The 22,145-nt window shown below is 45.5% G+C and overlaps 1 protein-coding gene and 1 non-coding gene across 3 annotated transcripts; both read right to left on the reverse strand.

The window, feature by feature from the left end:
* Positions 1-308: 308 nt before the first annotated feature.
* On the reverse strand, positions 309-21,038 carry HMGCS1 (3-hydroxy-3-methylglutaryl-CoA synthase 1). Of its 2 annotated transcripts, XM_037038469.1 has the most exons (12): positions 20,912-21,038; positions 18,149-18,213; positions 15,670-15,728; positions 10,094-10,551; positions 9,653-9,778; positions 8,965-9,129; positions 6,614-6,779; positions 5,623-5,793; positions 5,098-5,204; positions 3,846-3,971; positions 3,451-3,614; positions 309-1,999 (listed from the first exon to the last, which is right to left on the reverse strand). In XM_037038469.1, the coding sequence occupies exons 4-12, from the start codon at positions 10,539-10,541 to the stop codon at positions 1,910-1,912; spliced, it is 1,563 nt and encodes a 520-aa protein (XP_036894364.1). In that variant the 5' UTR covers positions 10,542-10,551; positions 15,670-15,728; positions 18,149-18,213; positions 20,912-21,038; the 3' UTR covers positions 309-1,909. The 2 variants fall into 2 exon arrangements, with proteins under 2 accessions (XP_036894364.1, XP_036894363.1); XM_037038468.1 differs by lacking the exon at positions 18,149-18,213 and having other exon boundaries at positions 20,912-21,001.
* LOC118981726 (U2 spliceosomal RNA) lies at positions 7,556-7,741 on the reverse strand. The gene has a single exon (XR_005065405.1). It is a non-coding gene; the product is annotated as a U2 spliceosomal RNA (small nuclear RNA).
* Positions 21,039-22,145: the final 1,107 nt, after the last annotated feature.

Raw genomic sequence — 22,145 nt, forward strand, 5'->3', positions numbered from 1 at the left:
GTTGTTCTTAGGAACACAAAGTAACTCTCTCTATAGACCTTCCTGGCTAACTTCACACACGCTTATCACCCAATTCAGGACCGACTTTGTCTGAAGTGTAACAGTAAGTCACCTGTATACATTCCTCCACGACAGACAGGTGGGAAGGCAAGACCACGCGTCTGGTAAGGCTCTATTTCTGACTTCAGTGAGTGCCTTATAAGCTGAAATGACATGAATGCCCGTATTTAAAAATAGAGTATTAGCTGATTTATTGCCTAAATGTTAGTAAATTCAGGAGGGAAAAAAAAAAACTCGAATAACTGAAATAGTTCTCTAAAACTTTATTCAGAATTATTCACCTCACTGTTAATAAGGCGTCCAGTTAATTCTGTGCCAGTATCACTAGGTCTGCCCATTTTTGGCAATGGACTTGGAGAAAGTCCATTTTCTGACACCCAAAAGTTAAATTACTTTCTTCAAAACACACCAAATTCCCAATACTTGCAAAAGTATTGCATGCACCATTTTCCTATCCATCTTTAAATGTGAACTTCCATTCATCTGTATCAGTGGATGTTAAAATGAAACCATTTTAACAAATTATGACTTTACAAATCAAAATACCATTAGTTAATATTAAACAAGAGTATTTTACAAACGCTACATTACACATTACCTTGCAATTTGAAACATTACATTTCATATTTGTGTAAGTTGATTTTAGATAATTCAGACTTCATGAAATTTAACAGCAAATGCAATTTTAAAAATTTAGTTTTGTACATTAGTTCCAACGGTCTCTATTTTACAATCTATAAGGCTTATCATGTTCTAGGTCAGCACCAAAATTATCTACAAAACTGTCTTATTCATACCACGTGATAGTGTTTTTAAGGTGAAAGTCTGAGAAGACGCTTTACAGACCCTACCCCCCCCCCCCCCCCGATCTGGAAGTAGGGCACTTGTTTTGGCTGATCAGAGCGCATAAAAATAGGGGTTGTACCTTTGCATTTTCATTAAACAGATTTTTTAAATGAAAAAACAAAAACCAAAAACACTGTGAACTTAGGTCGTCGGTGTTTGAGTTGAGTTTGTAACCCTGAAGCATCAGAAGTAACCTAACCACGCCTCGCCCCATCCTCCCTTTTTAAAAACTGTAAAAGGCAGCCAGAAAAATGGTTTATTCTTCAAAATAAGGTACAAGGGACTGCAGCAGCCACCTCAGTGCCGCCCAGCCTCACCCAGCACACCCCGACTCAGGAGGGCCCGGCGCTGTGCCGCGGCCCAGTGTGCCGCGCGGGCCACGGCAGGCGTCCGCCAGCGCCGGCATCTCTCTGCGCAGAGGCCCGACCATCCCTCGGGCCTGGGTGTGAAGCCGCGTTGCTGTTTCCAGAACCAGTCACCAGCCCAACTCGTCTCTCTTCAGAATGTACAAAGTCCAGAAAAAGGCCATTTGCTTTCAAACAGGGTTTGTGTGTATCACACATAAAAACACATTCCTAAACTATAAACTTTCCTCAAAACGCACAGGTACTTCCAGTAATCTCATTTGTTCAAAGTATAAAATTCGTACGTGTCCAGACAAATTAGAACCGAAGACAAGTGCCTCTCTTCTGCAGAAGCACACGACTCACTGAACCGCATTTAGGACGAAGCCTCACGCACACAGGCGGCCAGAGGGTGGGGACTTACAGGCCCCTAACAGGCCCGCGGCACCGAGCCTTGGCCAGACCCCACCAGGAAGCGCACGGCACACTGAGCAGAGACCTCCCCGAGAGCCTGGTGGCTTTCCAGGCTCCGTGTCAGTCACACAAAATGGTAAGCAACATGTAATCATTTAATATCACCCAGACACCCCGTTCCCAGCCGTTCCCACACACACCCACCCCCCAAGCCCCACTGGAGTCTCTCCCCTGCACAGGAGTCCTCAGTGCTCCCCGTTGCTGATGACAGCCGCTTCGGGGTCCGCTGCCGTTCCTGGGAGTCTGGGCACTTTCTTAGCAGGACTTGGAATGTGCTAAAATCAGAGGGGAAACATTGTCTCAAGGTGTGTTTTTTCCTTTTTTTTTTGAGTCACCGTGCTAATTAAAGTTTTCATAGAAAAACAGAGAGCGTAACTTCTGATAGGTGTGAGCTAAATATATATGCTATGTAACTGTTCATAGTGGGAACTAAATATCCGTTCTTTATCTCCTGGTGAATTCAGTATACAATTATCCATACAGCAAGAGACAGGAAGCCCCCTGGCCCCCCGACACAGTGCTTGTCACACTCCACATCCACAACTCAACACCAGAAGCTGGACCTGCCGCCTGATTTGTGTGGTGGCAGAAGACCACACCCATCAGACCTGTGATGCACAGATAAACTGAGAACCTTCAAGACGATCAAGTCCTCAGTTTGGTGCTGGCTGTGGTCCTGGTCAAGTCATTTGACAACGTGCAGCCTCACCTCTAAAATGGGCATAATATCACGGACCTCGGGTAGTTTGTATAAGGATTAACTTAGAAAATATAAACGAAGGACCTAGCATAAGGAGGAATTCAAAGCATGGCGATTATTGTCGCCACCTGACAGTTTGGGGGCCGGTCTGACAACTGGCCTGAGGCCTCCACACCCAACCCCACAGCTTCTCATCGAGCAGCTCCACGAACGAGCCTCTCTCTACCAGTCTTTCTTTAAGTCCTGGCATTGCTAAAACCTAGTGCTTTCAAAGTGCTGATAATTGAAGTGAAGGACTTTGCAGAACTGGACACTAGCACAGCTGGAACCCAACCCTAGAGTCTTGCTCTGACTTCCTCTGCTTCCTGGACTTTGACGCAGGCTCCGCCCAGCGGGGCCGTACGTTGTTGTGGATGAACAAAGTCACAGGGACTACCAAAGTCCTGTGGAGGAACAGGGACGGCATGGCCACTCTCAGGGAGAGCGTGTGCCCCGACCCTTACCTGGACAGGCTTTCATTGCTTTCTAATAGCATATACATCAAAGAAGGTTCTCATTCGTTTTGCTCAGGTTTGCTTTAGGTGATTACTTTTTACGGATAACAAAGGAAAGGATGTTACTGATTACTTCTTAAGAGATTAACAAGGAAAAAATGTTGCAAATGCAAGGGAATGGTAAGAGTGATTGGTCTGGTTACACTCCATCCTTGGGAGAAGTTACTTTAAAGATACGCAGTAAGCATTTGCTGCTTCAACTCAGGGTGAGGGAGATTTAACAAAAGCAAACCTCAAAGCAGCCCAGATACAATGCAGGCCTGGTTTCCCATGGGAAAGCTGATCCATGGATTTGGCTCCTGTGTGTCAACTCATGACTGCCAGTTTTCCAATAGGGCTGGACTACCTTTGCCATTGCCAGGCGGACGGGTTCCCTATAGGACATCCCTCTAAGTTCCTAAATCTCAGTTCAGCCCCCTAAGGCCAGGGATCTAGGGGTGGAAAGCTTGACCCTGCCAGAGTCCCGACTTACCTCAGCCACCGTGCTGGAGTGTACGAGCCCCACCCCTTCGTCCAGAGTGTCGGCACTGGGAGAGGGGCGCCGGGCATATGTTCTCCTGTGCTTTTCATCCACTCTAACCAGGTACCATGTTCCTTCAAAGAGTGAATCTATTGAACTCTGGGGAATATAGTTGGCTAAAAGCAAGGCAGAGAGTGTGTAAAATTAGTTACAACATACAACTATCTGGTAATAAACTAAAGAAGGCGCATATTTTCCCTTTCATCAACATTGAATTAGGACTGAATACGGCCTAGGTATGTGGGTATCCTTATCTTATATGTACCACATTTAATGTTGTTATAACCTCCCAATAGGCTTTTGGGCATACGTTTATGCACATTAACAGTTGAATGTAACATTTTTACCCAGGTGATGAGTGTCCTCTCGGAGCTTCATGCTTTCAGCAAAGAGAGCTGGAGTCACACAAGTTCTTGAGTCAAGCCTTGATTTAAGATCACGCAAACTTGCTGTTATTTTATCAAGAGCAGACCCTAAAACAGTAAATCATTCCAATGTTAAAAGACTAAAAATAGCAGGCCCAAAAGCCTAAACAAAATGTTGCCCAGTGGGAAAAAATATCTTATTTTTGTTAGAAATGCTGGATATGGTTTAGTACAAAGATGGTGTCTCTCTGACACAGCTTCCTACAGCCTCCGACTACCCATCTGCCTGGAGTCAGTGGGTACCCAGGTTAGAAAGCAAGCAGGTGGGATTCGAAACTACAAATAACTTCTGTACAGTTTTTTTTTAATATTTTATTTGCCTGGCTGGTGTAGCTCAGTGGATTGAGTGTGGGCTGAGAACCAAAGGGTCACTGGTTTGATTCCTGGTCACATGCCTGGGTTTTAAGATTTTTTAAAATCTTAAAAAAAAAAAAGATTTTATTTATTTATTTTTAGAGAAAAGGGAAGGGAAGGAGAAAGAGAGGGAGAGAAACACCAATGTGTGGTTGACTCTCATGTGTCCCCCACTGGGGACCTGGCCTGCAACCCAGGCATGTGCCCTGACCAGGAATAGAACCTGTGACCCTTTGGTTCCCAGGCTGCACTCAATCCACTGAGCCACACCAGCCAGGGCTGTGTACAGTTAGTTTTTAAAGCAGCCCAAGTCCACCATCACTTTTTCTCTATGGTTTTGCTCCTACCAGCTCAGGAAAGGCACAAAAATTTCCTTCAAATATGGCCAAGACCACAAAGCTATAAAAACTAGGTAACTTAGACATTACCAAACAATAAGAAATGATTCACTCATGTGATCAGACTCAATCATTAAACACTCAAAAGCTGCCTGCGTTAAGTAGGTGTGTTTCCTGTTTCCCCGACTACATGATTAAAACATGAGATAAAAGGAAACCTTTAAACTGGTATTTTTTTCTGACTGGGAAGGAAAGAAAGAAGATATTCTTTCTCACTCAGACACAGTCCTGCCCTTTACCCAGTTACAGCAGATCTGCGGATGAGGAGTGAAAATCGGGCTATGCTGAAAGAGGTAACGGGGGATGGGAATGTACTAATGATCTACGATCTACAGGACAGACTCAAGTGCCTGGGGGTGGGCTGCATCAGCCTCACAACAGCAGGTCCCCAGTACATTCTTGGTGAGAGCCTCAGTGTTTACCTGGTGTGGCATCTTGCGTGACCCTCAGGGAGTACAGGGTGGCTGCCAAGCCAGAACCATAAGAGAACACGCCAATCCTCTTTCCCGCCAGCTGCTGGGGCGAGTACCTGTGCAAGGGAAAATGATCAGGATGGCGAACTGGCCCAACACGACAATGTGCAGGAAGCTACAGGTGGGAACAAAAGTTTGTCCTGTAGCCATGGGACCTAACCCAAAGCTTTACCCTTACAGTAAGCAGACGAGCATCTTCGCCTCTTGGAGAATGTGGGACTTACGAAAGTTCTCTCATGGTAACATAAGCTACTTTGTCAACCAGGGACTGATGGTTCAAATGAAAGTCAGGAATAATAAAATCACAAGGCCAGTAGCCAGAAAGGCCAATGTGACATTAAATGCTCTGGAATAACTGTAGCCTCACCCCATAGACCCTTTCAAGTCAATGGACAACAGGCGGGAGAGCCCGTTGGGCCTCAGAACCCTAGCATCCCCACGTGCGGGGAGGGGAGGAGCTGAAACGGTACTTACTGCGCTAGAACAGAGGCGAGGGAGCCGTACACGGATGGCGTGTACATATTCCCGTTCTGATTTGATACGAGCAAAGATGTCTTTGTTTTCTGATGAAAGAGTTCAGAGCTAGCTTTCATGAATGCCTTTTCTACTTCTCTATCAAAGTAGGTATCTTCTAATTTAACATCCCTGAAAAATTTGTAAAAGGCAGTTTTAGTGTTCAGAGACCCCATCTGTGTAGTATTAGATCATGTGCCCAGGTAACATTTCAACCTGGAAGTGGGCGTCACTGTTTCCATGGCTCCATGCTAAAAGCCAAGCAGCAGCATGCTAACTGCGATGGAAGACACAGCAGTTGTAGACAGGTAATCCTTTTTCTCGACTTTTTTAATCATCTAGTTAAGACAACTTGATTGTAATGGCTTAATGAACCCACTCAAGCACTGCTGCCGCCACACAAAGTATACTACTTTAAGTCCACAATGTCTACTTAGCTAGAAGAGTTACTGCATCACAGGAGCCAAGTCTTACAAGCAGAGTAGACTCTGATCAGATGGAGAAGGGACACAGGCCAGGAGAAACAATGAGTTTGGCAGGTGCGGCATGCTGGGGAGCCTTCACAGTGGACGGCTGTGGAAGGGACAATGGGAGCAGATTTGACAGTGGCAGGGCGCAGGGCGGATCTGGGGCAGGCACCAGGGCTGGAGAGTGCGAGAGGGCAGTGAAGGGGCTATTTAAATGTGGGCACTTGCAGGGAACATTATCGTGGTGACGACGGGGAGCTAACAGGAGGAAGTCAGAAAATCCGAGTAGAAATGCCTAAAGAATTCCTGTAGGTAAAAGCCACCACTTCTCTGAGACTCAGTTTCTTCACTGATGACGTAAGAGGACAGACTAGGTTACTCCTAAGAGCCTTTTGACTGTCAAATTTTCAGGACTATACAAATCCAAGTTTAACATACATAAGAAGTATTCTCATATAGAAGGAAACAAATTCATAACCTCTTACCCAAAGGCTTCCAGGCCACTATAGATACTATTCTTATCTCTATTTGGGTCATTCAGGAAGTCATTCAGCATCATCCGAGCTAGAGATTTCTGAACCAGCTTACAGTAGGGGGAATGGAAGATCATGAAGCCGAAGTCATTCAAGGTAAAATGTTTATCAATTCCCTCTGAAAAAAAATCCAAAGACATTAAGAAACCCATATAAGCCACTAACTCTTGAGTTTTCATTTTTGAACAGGCCTAGGATGTTTCTACATCTTTAAATCACAACCAAAAATACACTGTACAATGAACCTCTATAGTTTAAAATGAGTATCAATAAGACAGCCAGAGAAAGGAGAGATTACTGGTTTCCAGAGGCAAGAGTCACAGGCCGTTAATGGATTATGTAATCAATTTAGTGAGTCAGGGCCAGTATTTTTATTTTTTATCTTAAAAAATCAGAATGTTTTTCTTTTTAATGTAATACAGTAGAAAATACACTGCACAATTTGCAGCATGGATAAGTAATTTCATGACATTTTTATTTGGGTTTAGCACGCACAGTTGAAAGTGTATTTTTTAGTCTGGGTCCTAATAACGTTACAAAATCACGCCCTGACAGGGTGGCTCAGTTATCTGGAGTGTCATCCCGTCCACCAAAAGGCTGAGGGTTCAATGCGCGGTTGGGGCTCAAACAGGAGGCAACCTATTGATGTTTCTCTCCTTCCCTCCCTTCTGCTCTCGAAAATCAATAAGCAAACCCTCAGGTGACACATGATGTTAAATATAAATATAGTATGACATTTTACACACTGCAAATGCTTCTCATCCGGCACCACTAGGTTTCTGAGTATCGGTTCTTTAATCCTCTCTCACAACCTCTGTACAGCAAAGTTGGACTATGGGAAAAGCACAATGTATACGACACTGTGTGTTTTGTTTTGTTTTGTTTTGAATCCCTGAGGGGTGCGCTGTTCCCAGAAGTACTGCAGTACCAGGCTGATGTGTGGAGTGGACAGAGCAAGCTCCGATTCCATCTGCCAGCTCCAAAAATCCATTTACTATCATGTCCTTGGACAGAGGATGTATATTAAACTGATAAGAACAGATACTACACTTGATCTTAACCAAAAGGCCAAGAAGCAATGACACTGTGTTTTAGCAGCATTGACTCAGACATTGTCCTTCTCTGTACCTCAGAACTTCTTCAGCTGAGCCAGCTTTGTTCTGGAAAAGGTATGTTGTATCCAGAAGAACTGCGCAACTACATCTATTTTCAATGCAGTCAAAATACATCAACAAACTGCAGGCAGTCTTTCCTTGGCCAGAGAGCAGTGCTTGAACCCTTGAAGCCGTGTGCTGTGTTCTACTGAAGTTCTGACTGTCGGAATGTTGTTTTGTAGACACCGCGCCATGATGTGACTGTCTGGACGTCTGTAATCAAGTTACACTGTGGAGTATGCCACTCTGTTGAGTGGTCATCAAAGACACAGACTGCTTGTTGTTTAATCAAATGTCCTAGAGCATGTACCTAATATTGTATTATGCTTATTCTAAAAAGCTTTGTGGCCAATTTTTGAAAACGATTAAAAAAATATACCACTGATGAACTTTCTCAGGGGTAAAGATGAAGATAATGATGACATTATAAAAGCAAACATGGGAACTTCCAGTCAAGATGGAGGTTTGAGAAGACATGCTTCGCCTCCTTGAGCTGCCAGAGAGAATTACAGCTAGATTTCAAAACAAATAATACCCAGAACTGTCAGAAAATCGAGCCGCCTGGGAAGCCCGACAACCAAAGATGTAAAGGCACACTCATCCAGGCGGGCAGGAGAGGCGGGGTCACAGAGACGGGAGGAGTGGCTTGGAGATGCACTATGGGGTGCAGAGGCGGCAGGGGGGCAGATGACCCCACGTTCAGATACGGCAGCCAAAGATCAGAAGGGATAACTTGGGAGCGAGTGATCCCAGCCCTGGGAAGATAAATCCCTAGAACTTCTGGCTGTAAAAATCAGTGAGGGTTGGGGCAGTGGAGGAAACCGCCAGATTTTCAGGCGACTCGGCTTAAAGGCCTTACATGGTCTTAGGACATATGCAAACCCACCCACTCTGGGATTCAGCCCCATGGACACAGCGGGAAGGGCGCCAGACGAGTATGAGAAGTGGGTGAAGTAGCCAGAAACAGAGCAAGTGTCTGACAAACTTCCAGAAGCCAGGCAGCAGCACTGTCCCCTCTCCAAGCCACTCCACCCCAGAGGAAGAAAAAAAGGGACACTAATGAAGGACGCCCACACAACAGGTTCTCACTGAAGACACCCAGCAATTCGTCCTCCCCAGAGACCAAGCCAAGGAAAACGTCAAACCCACCTTTCTGCCACCGGGCATGGATCTTTTTGCGGTAGACGGAGTAGCAGCGGTCCAGCGCACTGAGGTAGCACTGGATGGAGAGTTTCCCATCTACTATGGGGTATTCCGAAAGCATGTCTGGCTTATAAAAGTCATAGGCATGTTGCATGTGTGTCCCACGAAGTCCTGTTAGAGGCACAAAGGCAGATATCCATGGATTTCTGCTTCTTAATGTCTGCAGGTTAGTAAGCATCACCGAGGGCCTTTCTCAACCAGCCACTTCTGGCGACTTGCGGAATAAAAATCACAGGCGCAGCCAATACGCAGTTGAAAAGAAACCACCGTGTCTACATCTGGCCTAAGAGTCCTTGGATGTACATGTTTGTGAAAGTTTCCTAATCTAACTAGGAGACCACAATTGCTTTACTGAACTGAAAACAAACTTGCCAGTGACAGTGTGGCCGTGAGTTCAGGGACTCCTTTCAGTGATCACGCAAACCCACTCTCCTCCCTGGAATGGGGATGACCCCACTCGCCTCACGTAACTGCTCTGAACACTAACCACGATAATGCACATAAAGCGCTTAGCAGGCAGTGCCTGCACCCAATGAATCTACAGTCAGCACCAGCTTCTATTTCCAAACTTCTCGGCATATTGTGCCAAAAGAAAACAAAAGAAAAACAAAACCCAACTTTCCCAAACACTCACCTCGGTCAAAAATCAAAGGTGCATTTGGCCCGATGAGCAGAGCAATGGCCCCGACCCCGCCTGTAGGCCTAGCGTTCCCCGTGGCATACACAGCAATGTCCCCTGCGACCACCAGGGCATACCGTCCTGAAAAACAGCGTCAGTACAAAAGAAGGTCATCCACAATGTAAATACTACACAGGGAGACAGAAGAGTTACGTTTTCCCCAGAATATGCTTCCCAACTTTGGTAAAGAAAGAAAATGTCTGACTAAATTTTGATAAGATAATTACTGTACATGATAAAGACAACCAATTTATAACTCAGGAAAGTGGAAAGTCACAGCTATCCTCCCGTGTACATTCCAACAAGCCCTGGTGCTGACGTTTGCACACAGCAACGACTCAAAGGTCACCTGGGCCTACCTGCCCCCAGGAGCGTTTCTGGGGAACAGACACATACCGTCCCACGAGCTGGACTCGATCCAGTTCACAGCGTTGAAGATGGCAGCCGTGCCGCCGTAGCAGGCGTTCGTGGTGTCTATTCCCTCTATGTCCGTGTTCCCAGACTCCTCAAAGAGCTGCATCAGGTGAGTCTTCACCGACTTGGACTTGTCGATGATCGTCTCTGTTCCCACTTCTAGCCGCCCAATGCAGTTGTAGGAAAGGTTGTTTCTCTCCATCAGATTCTGAACCACAGTCATGCAGAGAGAGTTGATATCTTCTCTATCTGTGCAGAAGCCCATCCTGGCCTGGCCCAAGCCAATAGTATACTTTCCAGCATCTACACCATCGTATTTTTCCAACTCCACTTGATCAACATATTGAGAAGGAAAATAGATCTCCAGGGCAACAATTCCCACATCTTTTGGCCAACAGGCTTCTGCATTCAGAGGAAGTGACCCAGGCATGGTGGAAGAGCTTTAGAAAGAAAAACAGAAAAATACTGTTTTGTTATCAACTGTCAAGTTCAAACTTGATAAATTGACATTAAGAGTTCAACTATCGCCTAAAATATTAGTTTACTTCCTAAGTTTAGTATGTTTCCTCAGGGCAGTCAAATCTAAGTATGTGGCAGTAGCAACTGCAGCAAGAATTAAATACTACCATTTAAAATTATCATCTTTCAGAAAGGTTTGCACTTTATTTAAAACGAGACAGGTTTATAGATTTACAATATGATTATTAGACGTAAAGGAAGCTCAGATAAGATTCTTACATGTTGTAAAGAACTGTAAGATGAAATACAATGGCAACTTAGTAATACAACCCACGAATCATAAGTACCTGATGTATTTCTGGCCCCCCGAAGTTTAAATTAAGTCAGTCAGTCCTTCGTCACAGACACATTGGTTAGTCACAGCTACTGACTTTATAGGACTTTACAGATTGTTAGATCAAACAATACTGCATTCTCTATTAATCTAAATAATCCCAGCAAGTACAAAAGCCACACTGTAGAAGTCTACCAGTCCATACAAGCCAATCTACATACAGCCTGATACGTGGTCCTATCGTTCCAAAGAAACCCCCTTCCCAGAAACCCAAATGATTAGAATTTTATGCAAAGTTTCAGAACCTATCACAGGATCAAACGTCAATATTCTGTACTTTCTACAGGTTGTGTATAGGTAATAAATGATCATAAAAACCACAAGGTATCACTTTGCTTCTAAATTAGGGGAAAAATCTGATTGAATTTGAAAACTGGTAGTTCACACATTATTAGTATGGCAACTAATTCTGAGATGATGACCCTTAAAACCACCCCTTCTCTTTTTAAAAGGGCACCAAAAGGTTGGACACACTGTCAATACTTACAGTTAATAAGATACACTTATTAACAGTAAAAAAAATGTGCTAACCACTCAAGACCATTGTGCGTATAGGCAAAGCCACATAAACTATCAGAGCCTCAACTTCTTCAGAGGTTGTATTAACTAGGAAAACAGAAACTATTCTACACACTTCAAACAGAGGGACTCTAACACAGGGAAGTGGTCACAGGTTGTAGGCCCTCAAGCTGCAGGAGAAAAGGGGCGGTGGTTACTCAGGTCCCACGAGCCCGTTCCTCCTAGAGTTGCTGGAGCCCCAGCACCAGCCCTCCTGCCGCCGAGTTAGACCCAGAGGCCCAGGCCAGGCTGCTGCCGCCCACGAGGACACAGGGGCCCCCTTCCTCCTCCTGATCTCACTGAAGCACTGCCACCAGGGGTGTCTTAGAGCCCAGTTGGCACAGGGGCAGAGAAATACAGGTGTCAGGCTTTGGGGAGTGGCAGAGCCCTTATTTTTAGAGAGAAAATTCTTTCCACATCTGACCTCTGCAACTCGATTTCCTTTTTAGGTATCCCATCACAGGATGCTGTTGCTTCAGGGGCAGGTTCTCAGTTCCTCCAAGACAAAGGTCCTGGCTTACGAGAGTTACCTGGGTCAAACTGCCTCACTAACCTTCCATGGCATTTACTGACTCACCACTAGTTTGACCCCTGAAAATGGACAGTCGACTCCTGCATCTGTGTCACTTGTCCTGTGCCATCCTGGGAACTTGGGGGCGGCATTAGGTAAACTGAAACTACAGACTGCTGCCATGGTGAGTTAGCTGTTGAAGTCTTGAGAGAACATCAGAAGTAAAAGTATGTCTTTAAATCATGATATCTACCCTCAGCCCATAAGTCATTAAATTATGTGTGCATTAAAACCTAAAAAATAACCATCTCAAGTATAATCCCATAATTTAAGTTAAAGGCCTTAAGGGGTATCTGTTGAATCTTCCTGCTGAATATTAGAAGCTTATTCATATTTTTTTCATCCAACCAATGATAATGCATTCCATGCCAAAGATCAGGGTAAGTTTCAGAGCAGAGGGCCCTTGCCCTCTCAAACAGTCCCTGTCTGGTGGGATAGTGAGATACAACAGAGCCAGTCACATGGTTGGAGAATTACGCAGCCCGCCTGGTGGTGGGGACAGCAGGAAGAAAGGCTGCCCAGTTTCTGCTGCCGACTTGAGTCTTAGGAATGAGGAGGCGTGATCAGTCCAGCGCTGCAGAAGCCAAGGGCGCTGGGAGATCTCCGACAAGGTGGACAGCACACACAAAGGCACCCTCCAAGGGACCATAAAATGCGTCACTAATTTGTTGACGTGAAGTGTGAGGCCCAGCGAGTAGATCAGAGAGGTAAGAGGGCAACCTGGTAACTGACCAGGTCACAAAGGCTCTGGCCTGCTCACACAGGGGGTGTCAGCATGAACACAAAGATACTGAGAAGCCATCAGAGAACTGAAAGCAGGAATAATGTGGTCGTATTTAGTGTTCAGACGAGTGTTTGTCCAATTCTAGAATCAAGTTATGGATGACAAACAACACACTTTTAAGTTTAAAAACCAGAAAATAGATTGTACAGCACATGGTAAATGTAAGAATTTTTTTCATGCAATTGTTTCAATTATGCACACACATATAAAGAGTGCTTCTTACTGAGGGTCACTGTCTCTACAGTCACTGGTGCTGTGTAGAAAACAGACTTGAGCTGGGAAGCTGAGGCAGCAGTACAGATAAGACACAGGTCATGAACTAGAGCATGACCTACAGAACCTAAGGGGTGAAGAAGAAACGGCTTCCAAAAATACGGAAGAAGGAAAAAACTGGCCAAATTGTGACTGACCAGACGTCAGGAACGATCAGGCTGACTCCCAGGCAGGCAGCCTCCCCAGCTCTGGCCTGAAGCTCACTGTTGGACACTCGAAGTGAACAGAGAGAGAAGCAAGTCTCCACCTTGTTCTGCCTTTCTCCTCGCCCATGCAAACATGTCAATTTATAATCTAAAATTTTGCTACACTGAAGTTGAAATGAGGACATAAAGGACTATGTGATATGTCACTAGGCAGATTCTAAGTTTAGAGAAAAATAAAAATATGATTAAATCTTCTGCACAGTCCACAGAAAAGAGTTCTACAACTAGTGTTTAAAAAAAAATTCGATCCTGGCTTTCAGCACCAAATCAATCAATGACCAGTCCGCACACTTAGGCGAGGAACCCCTCCTACTGGCTACCTTCTAAGTCACCAGGGCAGAGGCAGGAGGATTAGCTACCTTCCCAGCCTGTCCCACAAGGTTCCCTTCAAATTCTTTTCAACTTTCCAGTCTGTGCTAAACACGCTGCAGACAGTGTAATTTCCCCTGCCCCGCCCAGCAGCTTGCAGTGCTTTTGGAAATAAAATGGACAGGGACATATCACCTTCTGAAGGTATAAACAACTTTGTAACAAGCCATGAACACCAGGCTTTAATTCCAGAATTAATCTGTATGTACCTTATTTATGGTAATTGACTAGCTCTGATTAATTATTGCACTTACAAAATAAGCTGCATTCTTAAACTATTTCATTTGGAAAACAAATGTAGCTAAACTAAAATAACCCACACACATCAGGTTAAATCATGACTCCAATCTTGGTATGAAAAACATTTTTTACATTGTCTAACTTGGTCAATATTGCTCATTCTCTTGGCTAAGTTTTCATTATACTCTTGGTAAAAAGCCATCTAATGTGAAATATTTAGATTTTGATTAAAATTAAGGAAGAGTAAGATTAACAAGGGAAAGAAGAAAAATACAGGTAAGTAATTAGCTTCCATGGCATTTAAAACAACACAAAGTTTGATATGTTTCTGGTCTGTATGTTTACCTTTAACTGTCCTATTAAGTGTACATTCTTATGTTGTCTTCTCAAATGTTCCCTGAAGTAGGTCAGTTACAAATTAGAAAAAGGGGAAAAAAGCCTAACTAAAGATCTGAGACGTTCACATTGTGGTATCTACCCTTAGCCCATAAGTCATCGAATTATGTGTATATTAAAACCTAAAAAAACAAGCACCTTAAGTATAATCACATAATCTCGGAGAATGGGGTATTTCTGATTAATTCACTATTCTGTATCTATCACAAAAAATTTTAAATAGAACAGTTTTAAAATCTGACAGTTTAAAATCATCTGCATATCTTTTTAACCTTTTGCTGATAAAAAGGTACTTCGTTATTTTTCAGAGCATTGTACTCATAATAATAAAGAAAAAGAGTCTAGGCAGGATAATGGGGATTCTGTTTTTATAATAAAACATATAAATTTCTTTAAAGAGGAGGGTAAAGGTACACTGTTACCACAATTCTGCAAAACTTTCAAAGCTATCTTCCAACAAGAACAGACCAGCAAAGACTCACGTCTGCTCTAAAGTGAAAGCTCACCCCTTGCGGTGGCCGCAAGGAGCTCCGGGCCTTATTTCCTAGAAGGACCCAGTGGGGCCAACATGATCCACTGCTGCCCTCCCACTGCAGTGAGAGGGCAGCAAACTCACAGTTACTAACAACCACACCTAAAACAAAAGCAAGCTCAGCTAATAGTTCCAAAACGCACACCTGACTATTGTCAAGATGCTATTGGAAACTTTGTCAAGTTTCTGTTATTTAGGGTCAGCCTCTCTGCACGAGACAAAAAGCTTCCAGAGAGTTGGAACCGTGTCTTGTTCATCCTTGTGTCCCTGGTACCTACCCCAGCATTTAGCTTATGGCAGAAGTTGAATGTTGAATAAATGAATTTCTACTAGCCTTCTGAAGTCAGTAATAATTGTGGGAAATTGTAATACTGAAGCACGCACACACACACAAAAGCAGAATCGTGAGTAATCAGATTATTGCTTCAAACACACTGACAATCACTGTCCAACCTCACATAATGGTGAAACTCCATCCACAGCCCAGCTACACAGTTTCAGCATGTAGTACAAAAAGCGCTACGCACATGCATGCTTACCGGTGCTTTTCCCAACCACACGATGTGCACAGTTATAGTATATTATCTTGTGAGTGAGCACTAACCTGCAAAATCAGTGCTAGGTTTTAACCATTAGTCAACTAAACACAAATCAGATAGGCTCCCAAAGCATGAGTGTCACTCGTATTTAAAGCTGGATGTAACCCCGGACTGAGTCTGCAGGTGTGTGCCCCCCTGGGGAAAAGTTAAACTCCCATTCAGAGGAACACCCCTTACCTGTGTGAGGGACAATGAACTTCAGTCTCCAGGTCTGTCAGTGGTTCCTCCTTCAGGCACTAGGAATTTCAAATGAGAACTTTGTTTAAAGTCATAAACAAATAATGGCTTGAATTCAAAGTGAGTTAAAATAAACATGGTCCAATTACATTATGTACCACAGAATTCGACTTTGCTTAGAAAATACAGTAAAGCTCACAAATGAAACTTCCCCCCTTTATTTGATTAGCTCTTATCCCTAGGGGGAGGTTCAATCCTGGTAATGAACGAACGGACATAAGCCCGTGTTCGGGCTTTCAAGCAAGTATGATGCTGGGAGAGTTGTGGTCTTCTTCACTAAATTTGGGTTTTCAAGAATTGGGAGAAAGGGCCCTGGCTGGTGTGGCTCAGTGGATTGAATGCTGACCTGCAAACCATAGTCACCGGTTCAATTCCCAGTCAGGGCACATGCCTGGATTGTGGGCTAGGTCCCCAGTGGGGGCATGAGAGGCAACCACACATTGATGTATCTCTCCCTCTCTTTCTCTTTCCCTTCCCCTCTGTCAAATAAATAAATAAATAAATAAAACTCCTTTAAAAAAAGAGAGAAAGGAATATAGGTAAAATGTACTGGGCTAGCAAATTTCCAGAGTAAAGAGACTTTATACATTCAAGAGCTTGCTCAGCATTTAGGAGTTTGTGGCTTTAGTAATCAGTGCCTCATTGAGCCTCAATTCCCCCGTCTGTAAAATGGAGCCAATACCTGCCTACCCCAGCTCACTCTGAGGTATTTTTGAGAACACAAAATATGTAAATAATGCTTTGTAACAGAAAGGACCAATACAAAATTTTCTGTATTGAGACAAACATCAATTTGTTGTTCCACTTATTTATGCATTCATCAGCTGATTCTTGTTTATGTGTCCTGCTTGGTATTGAACTTGCAACCTTGGCGTATCTGGAAAACGCTTTAACTGAGCTACCCAGCCAAGGCCAAAAGGACCAATACATTGACTATTACCCTAGTTCTCAGTATTTTTCACAAACAAAATGCCTGTCTTCCTAGCAAGATGTAATTATCTCCATTTATCTACTCTTATGCTCCTAGTTTTCAACTCAACCAACTTCACCCTCTACAAACTTTTAGAGTGATTTCCCCCTTACCGCTTGTATTAAAAAGACAAGCATTTGCTAGATCAACAAGAGAAGAAACATCAAGCTTTATCAGCATTTAAATTACGTGGTAACCTGCAGCATTTTCTGCAGCCCACCTGTTTGTTGTGTGTAGGATTGTTACTTGAGACAACAATTCTGATGTTTAACTGGAAGCTCCCTTTGTGCTAATTACCGGCCAATGTGGCACTGGCCCAGAAACCACAATGGTGCTGTTCAGTTAAAGGTTTACTTCCTTTACATCATCACGTGATTTAAGAGTGCTTTACAGACTTAGTACCTTTTAACTCATTGTTTACCCTCACCTCCCAGAATTAGTAAATCCAGAGTTTTACAGTAAAAAAAAAATACATTCCAAAAGACCCTCTTTGATTAAAGCATTAAATACACACTTTGAAAAAAATATTTTTTGTTCTTTATTATCTCAAGTGATGCTTTTGTAATCTGCAAATTAAGCAGACCATGGAGACCAGTTCTCACTGGTGGGGAAAACACCACTCCCTCTGCATGTTGGGACTACTTCAGTAACAGTAATATTTCTTCTGGAAGTCATGGAAGTATACGCATTTGACACTATTTATGCAGAAGTTTCCCCCAGCTGCCAATTCCCCCTCTTTCACTATTGATTACTTTAATTGAGGAAGGAGTGCATTTGAGATTTTGCTCCCCAGCATTAGGTCATCAGTTTGGTTCAAATAAACTCTTATAAAAATTCAAAAAATAACAGATAAAGAAATTGGGCAGGAAGGTTGGGGGAGGGGGAAGGGGGAAGAGGGAGAGGGGACAAAAGAGGGGGGTGGGCAGAGCAGGCACTAGGGCAAAGAGAGAAGGGAAATCGGGTCCCAGAGGGCAGCTGGGCTGCTCAGGCTGCCCGGGAAAGGGGGCCTGGAGACCAAGTGCACGCAGTAACGCCACTCTGGGGGAGAGCCCACTGGAAAGAGATTAGGCTCCCCATCCTCTCTACTCTGGCTACAACAGCAAGTCCCCAGCAGGCCAGCTTATTTCCTGCTAAAGGTGTTCTCAGAGCACGTGCCAGAGTGGAGCAGGCCAGGTCAGGACAGTTAAAGAATCACAAGCCACTGGGCAGGTTGGTACAGGGCAAGTTCAGAGATTCCTGAGAGGGAATGAGTTTGGCAGAGGTGAAAACTGAAGAATGCCAGGACTGCCCAGGGCCAGCCAGGGTCCTGTGCTGCAGCCTTTTGCTGGGGCCCAGTTAGTGCTCTGTGCTCCTCCTCTGGCTTCCCCTTAGCCTGGACTCAAGCAGACAGGCAGAGAAGTTCATCCAGTAAGCATCTTGGTACAAGGTAAACTATATAGGCAGTTTTACCTGGTGATCTTTTCCACCAATACAAGAGAGAAATCCAGGACACTGAGAATAAGCTGCCTTTCCACCTTAGGAGTAAGGAGGCAAAACCACTGTTAAGAAAGCCCTGCCGACACTGCACACGCTGCTGGTCTAGTTCTCCAAGCACAAAACAGGGATTTCCCTGCCTATTCCCCTCCCCTCCCTGCACCTTGCCCCCCCACCCCCACTCCTGCGCCCACCAGTTACTGCTCTGCTTATCAGAGATTCTATTCCAAGATCCTCTTGTAAGCTATCTCTTCCAGGAAGATCTCCTCGTTTTCTAAATCAGGGCCCTGCACTCCTACAGCAGGCTGGTTACCCACACCTAAGTCTTCACATTCTGCTCTGAAAACTACGGGGGAGCTTCTCAACCACACTGGGTCCCTAGACTCCTGTTTGGGGAGGCACTGTATTTTGATTCTTTTGAAAGCCCTTTGAGACCTCGGAGTAAAGGGCACTCAACTGCCATTTTTAAGTGGCTGAATGTTGAGTTTTAACAACCAGGGGACAAATCTTGTAGATGCAAGTACCTGTAGCAGCCCTCACTAGTGCGTCCTTTATTTGCTATCATTTTTAAGATGGGCTGTAGCACCAGTGTCCAGAAAATTGCTTTTCTATTGTTGTTGTTCAAAGCAAATGATGGGTTTCAACTGCTCCCAGACCCTAACCTGAAAAATGTGAGGAGTTGAAACAGAATGAGAAGAGATCATTTGTGGTTCTCACAATCATTTCCACATGCACACACCCCCAACCACAAACCCTAAAAAATGAAGACTGGGAGCCTGAGAGATTAGCTTAGTCCTGCTGCTCTAACTATACCCAGTCGGCAGACAGCAAGTGAGCATGGACACGTGCCAAGCACTAGGATGAAAAGATGATTAACAACTGAGTCCTACCATGCTTCCATTAGGTGGGTAATGTTTCCCAGCTTTTTTAACCTACACCACCTTCTCAAGAAAAGTACCACTCCTTCCATACTGTTCTTTTTGTAGCCCAACATAAAATTATAAGACTTTATATTCATATCTAAATGAAATTAAATAGAGATTCTGATATATAGCCCAACAAGCTCCTCCATCCTCAACTATTTCCCCACATTCTGTTCCACTGGATTATGATTTTAAATCATTCTCGGCTACCCAGAAAACACATTATATCAATGTCAGGGTTTTGCATTTCCTGGGAGAAAAGCTTTCTAAGGTTCTTGATCCAAAATTCTCAAAACCAATCCCAGGTAAGAGAAACAGGATGTGAAAGCATTTTGGAGGAATATTTAAGTGAACAAGATAAAAAACAAAATCCAGAATTAGCCTAACAGATGATGTGCCCTCCTGTAGCTTCAAATGTAACATCTGTATAACTCTCCCCGTTGGAAACACCCTCTGAGAACTGGAGTTACGGACTAAAGCGGAATCAAACTGAACTAGAATTGTAAACTGGGCAAACTTGCGAGACAAACCTACCAAAGACAGATACATAAGATGTGCTATTCCTGCTCCTCTTATCCAAACAAAAATATGTGAAATAAAAAAAAAAGTTTTGATCAAAGAAAGAACACAAGCTTCTTAGATGTCTCAAGCTTCAAGAAAACGCGTGGCACAGACACTTGGTTAAGGACTTTCTAACAATCTGTGCAATAAAAGTCCACACTTTATCTCAGAAGGAAAAATCTGTCAACTGTATGAGCACTTCCATTTGTCATAACTTGGTCATTTTCCTCGTCATCCTTTTTCGTGATTCCTCCCCGAAACAGCAAATGTTACTCAGCAGCAGAACACACCGCCCTGCTGCAGCAGCGTGGCGAGAGCATCGGGAGGGAAGCTCTGCGGCAGAGGCGAGTATCCAAAGGAGCCCGTGAGGCCCTAAGACCAAGGCCACAGGGCAAGCACGACAAGCAGGGGCAACCTTGCATAACCTGTGGTCCAATCCCTCCTCTACCCTCGTGGCTCTGACATGTCTTTGTGTGAGAAGGCTCGTGGGTGCCTGCTCACTCAACCATCCTAGCAGGTCAGGCTAGTCCTGGAGCTGTTAGCAGGAGGGAGGTACAGGATTTCAGAAGACCGCGAAACCTTTTTCTTTTTAACAGGCATAAAAAATATGGAGGCGAGAAGGTGGGAGAGGCAGGAATCTGTGGTGCCTGAGGCGAACGCAGTCAGAGCAGTCGAGAGCGCGAGTACTCGGCCAGGCTGGCTCGCGGGTGGGATGCTTCCTCGCACCCGCACCAGGAAGTCGGGCCGCCCACCCTCCCTCCTCCCTCCCTCTTCCCTCCCCCTCCGTCTGGGGCGCCAGAAGACACACCCCCGGACACCTACCACCGGAGCGTGAGCTTCCCCATCCTTCGGGTCCACCTCCATTTACCCCAGGCTCCGGAACGCCCTGGAGGCCCAGCTCCTTCCTCGCCCCTCTTGATGCCCTCCCCCCGCCCCACCCCCTCGGTGGCCGCGACCACTGCCCTGGCACCGCCAGCTCCGGGATGACTGGAACACTAGAACCGTAACCTTCAGCGCCCTTTCGCCTTCCCCGCTCCGCAGCTCGCCAGCCCGCACCCGGGTCCCGGACTCTCCTCCCCCCAGGTTCCGGCGGGGAGCCCCGCACGGACCAGACTCTCGGCGGGCCGCCCCTATCCTGAGCCAGACCGATCCCGAGCTCCTTCGGGCCTAGTCAAGGGCACCGTCTCCACCCGGCCCTCAGCCCGCCCGCGGCCCCTCAGCAGGCCAGCGCCGGTCCCCCTCGCGGGCTACCCACCCGAAGGTGTCCGGGTGGCGACAGAGGAAGAGAAGAGAGCCACGAAGGCGCAGGGTGCGGTGCCGGCCCTCGCCACCAGCTTTATAGCCTTCCAGCCTCCCGACTCCGGCACCGCCGGGAGGCGGTGAAGGCGGGGCTGGAGCTCGAGCAGCCAATCGTGGCCGGCAGAAGAGCCCGGCAGTGCCCGCCCCTCAGCCCGCTTTCTTCCAATGAGAAGGAAGATGGGGGCGGGAGCTCGCAAAGTTTTTCCCTCGTGGATGGAAGGGCGGGAGGAGGGGCGGTGTCGACGTCTGGGGGCAGAGGAAGTGGGGTGAGAGAGTGACGTAAAGTGGCCCGAGGACCGGCCTGCCAATGACAGAGCGGCACGAGATGACGAGAACCAACGGGAGCGGACTGAGAGGTTCTCCGACCAATTGGAGCCGAGCGAGAGGAGACCGGGGCCAATGGGGCCGGCGCGTCCCACCACTGGGGAGAGATGGCCAAGTGTGCTGGACAAGTTGGTCCTCGCTGAGAGTCTGTCACGTTGCCTAGCAACCACAGCTCTGCTTCACCTGTAAGATTTGTGAAGTACTTGTTTTACATTCCATCTTAACGTTTTCTAGTTTCCAGGGCTGCGAAGTGCACCTTCCTTACAAGCTGGAGCAGAATACGCCACCCAGAGTGTGTAAAGCTGTAAATATTCCAAATCTGCGATTTGTAAATACCCAATATGGCCACCTCTATTCAAAGCCACCTTGACTTTTTAAGAGACTGCTAGTCGGACAGCCCTTCCTAACTAAACCCAAGACAAGATAGTTTGGGGTGAGACACCAGCAAGGGCAGAAAGGGGAGTTGACCCTGATTCTGGGGTCTTTGCTAGCCTGTGCACTCTGAGAAAGGGGCTCCCAGAGGCTTATTCCTCAGCATCTTCTGAGCTTGAGATGTCATAGGTGCCAGATCAAGGGCCACTAAAGAAAGGAAGACACCCCATGATTCTCTGTAGAGAATCCACAGAATAGGGAGTGCCCCCAGAAAGCAGAGAGGAGCCACTCAAGCCCGAGGAAATCACTGGAATGTTATTTGGGAGAATCCAAAGGATTCTCCCGGGCCTTATGTTAGATTCTGCCTCCTCTCCTCCTCAGATAGGGAAACCCCAAAACTTAACTTTGGTGGGGCGCCAAGGGAGATTTAGAGTTGTTCTATCTCTCACCCTCTGAGTTTGGAAGCTGCTGATAAAGGGTCACTGATGATTCTA

Source organism: Sturnira hondurensis, unplaced genomic scaffold, assembly GCF_014824575.4.
Source record: "Sturnira hondurensis isolate 20B ecotype Veracruz unplaced genomic scaffold, ASM1482457v3 Scaffold0024400, whole genome shotgun sequence".
Taxonomy (NCBI): domain Eukaryota; kingdom Metazoa; phylum Chordata; class Mammalia; order Chiroptera; family Phyllostomidae; genus Sturnira; species Sturnira hondurensis.

Excerpts from the sequence above, each read along its gene's own strand:
- HMGCS1 (XM_037038469.1), bottom strand. The coding sequence starts at position 10,541 with ATGCCTGGGTCACTTCCTCTGAATGCAGAAGCCTGTTGGCCAAAAGAT. Across the intron at positions 9,130-9,652 it reads ACCTTTGATTTTTGACCGAG|GACTTCGTGGGACACACATG; the intron begins GTGAGTGTTTGG and ends TGCCTCTAACAG. Across the intron at positions 2,000-3,450 it reads ACTCCAGCACGGTGGCTGAG|CACATTCCAAGTCCTGCTAA; the intron begins GTAAGTCGGGAC and ends CTCTGATTTTAG.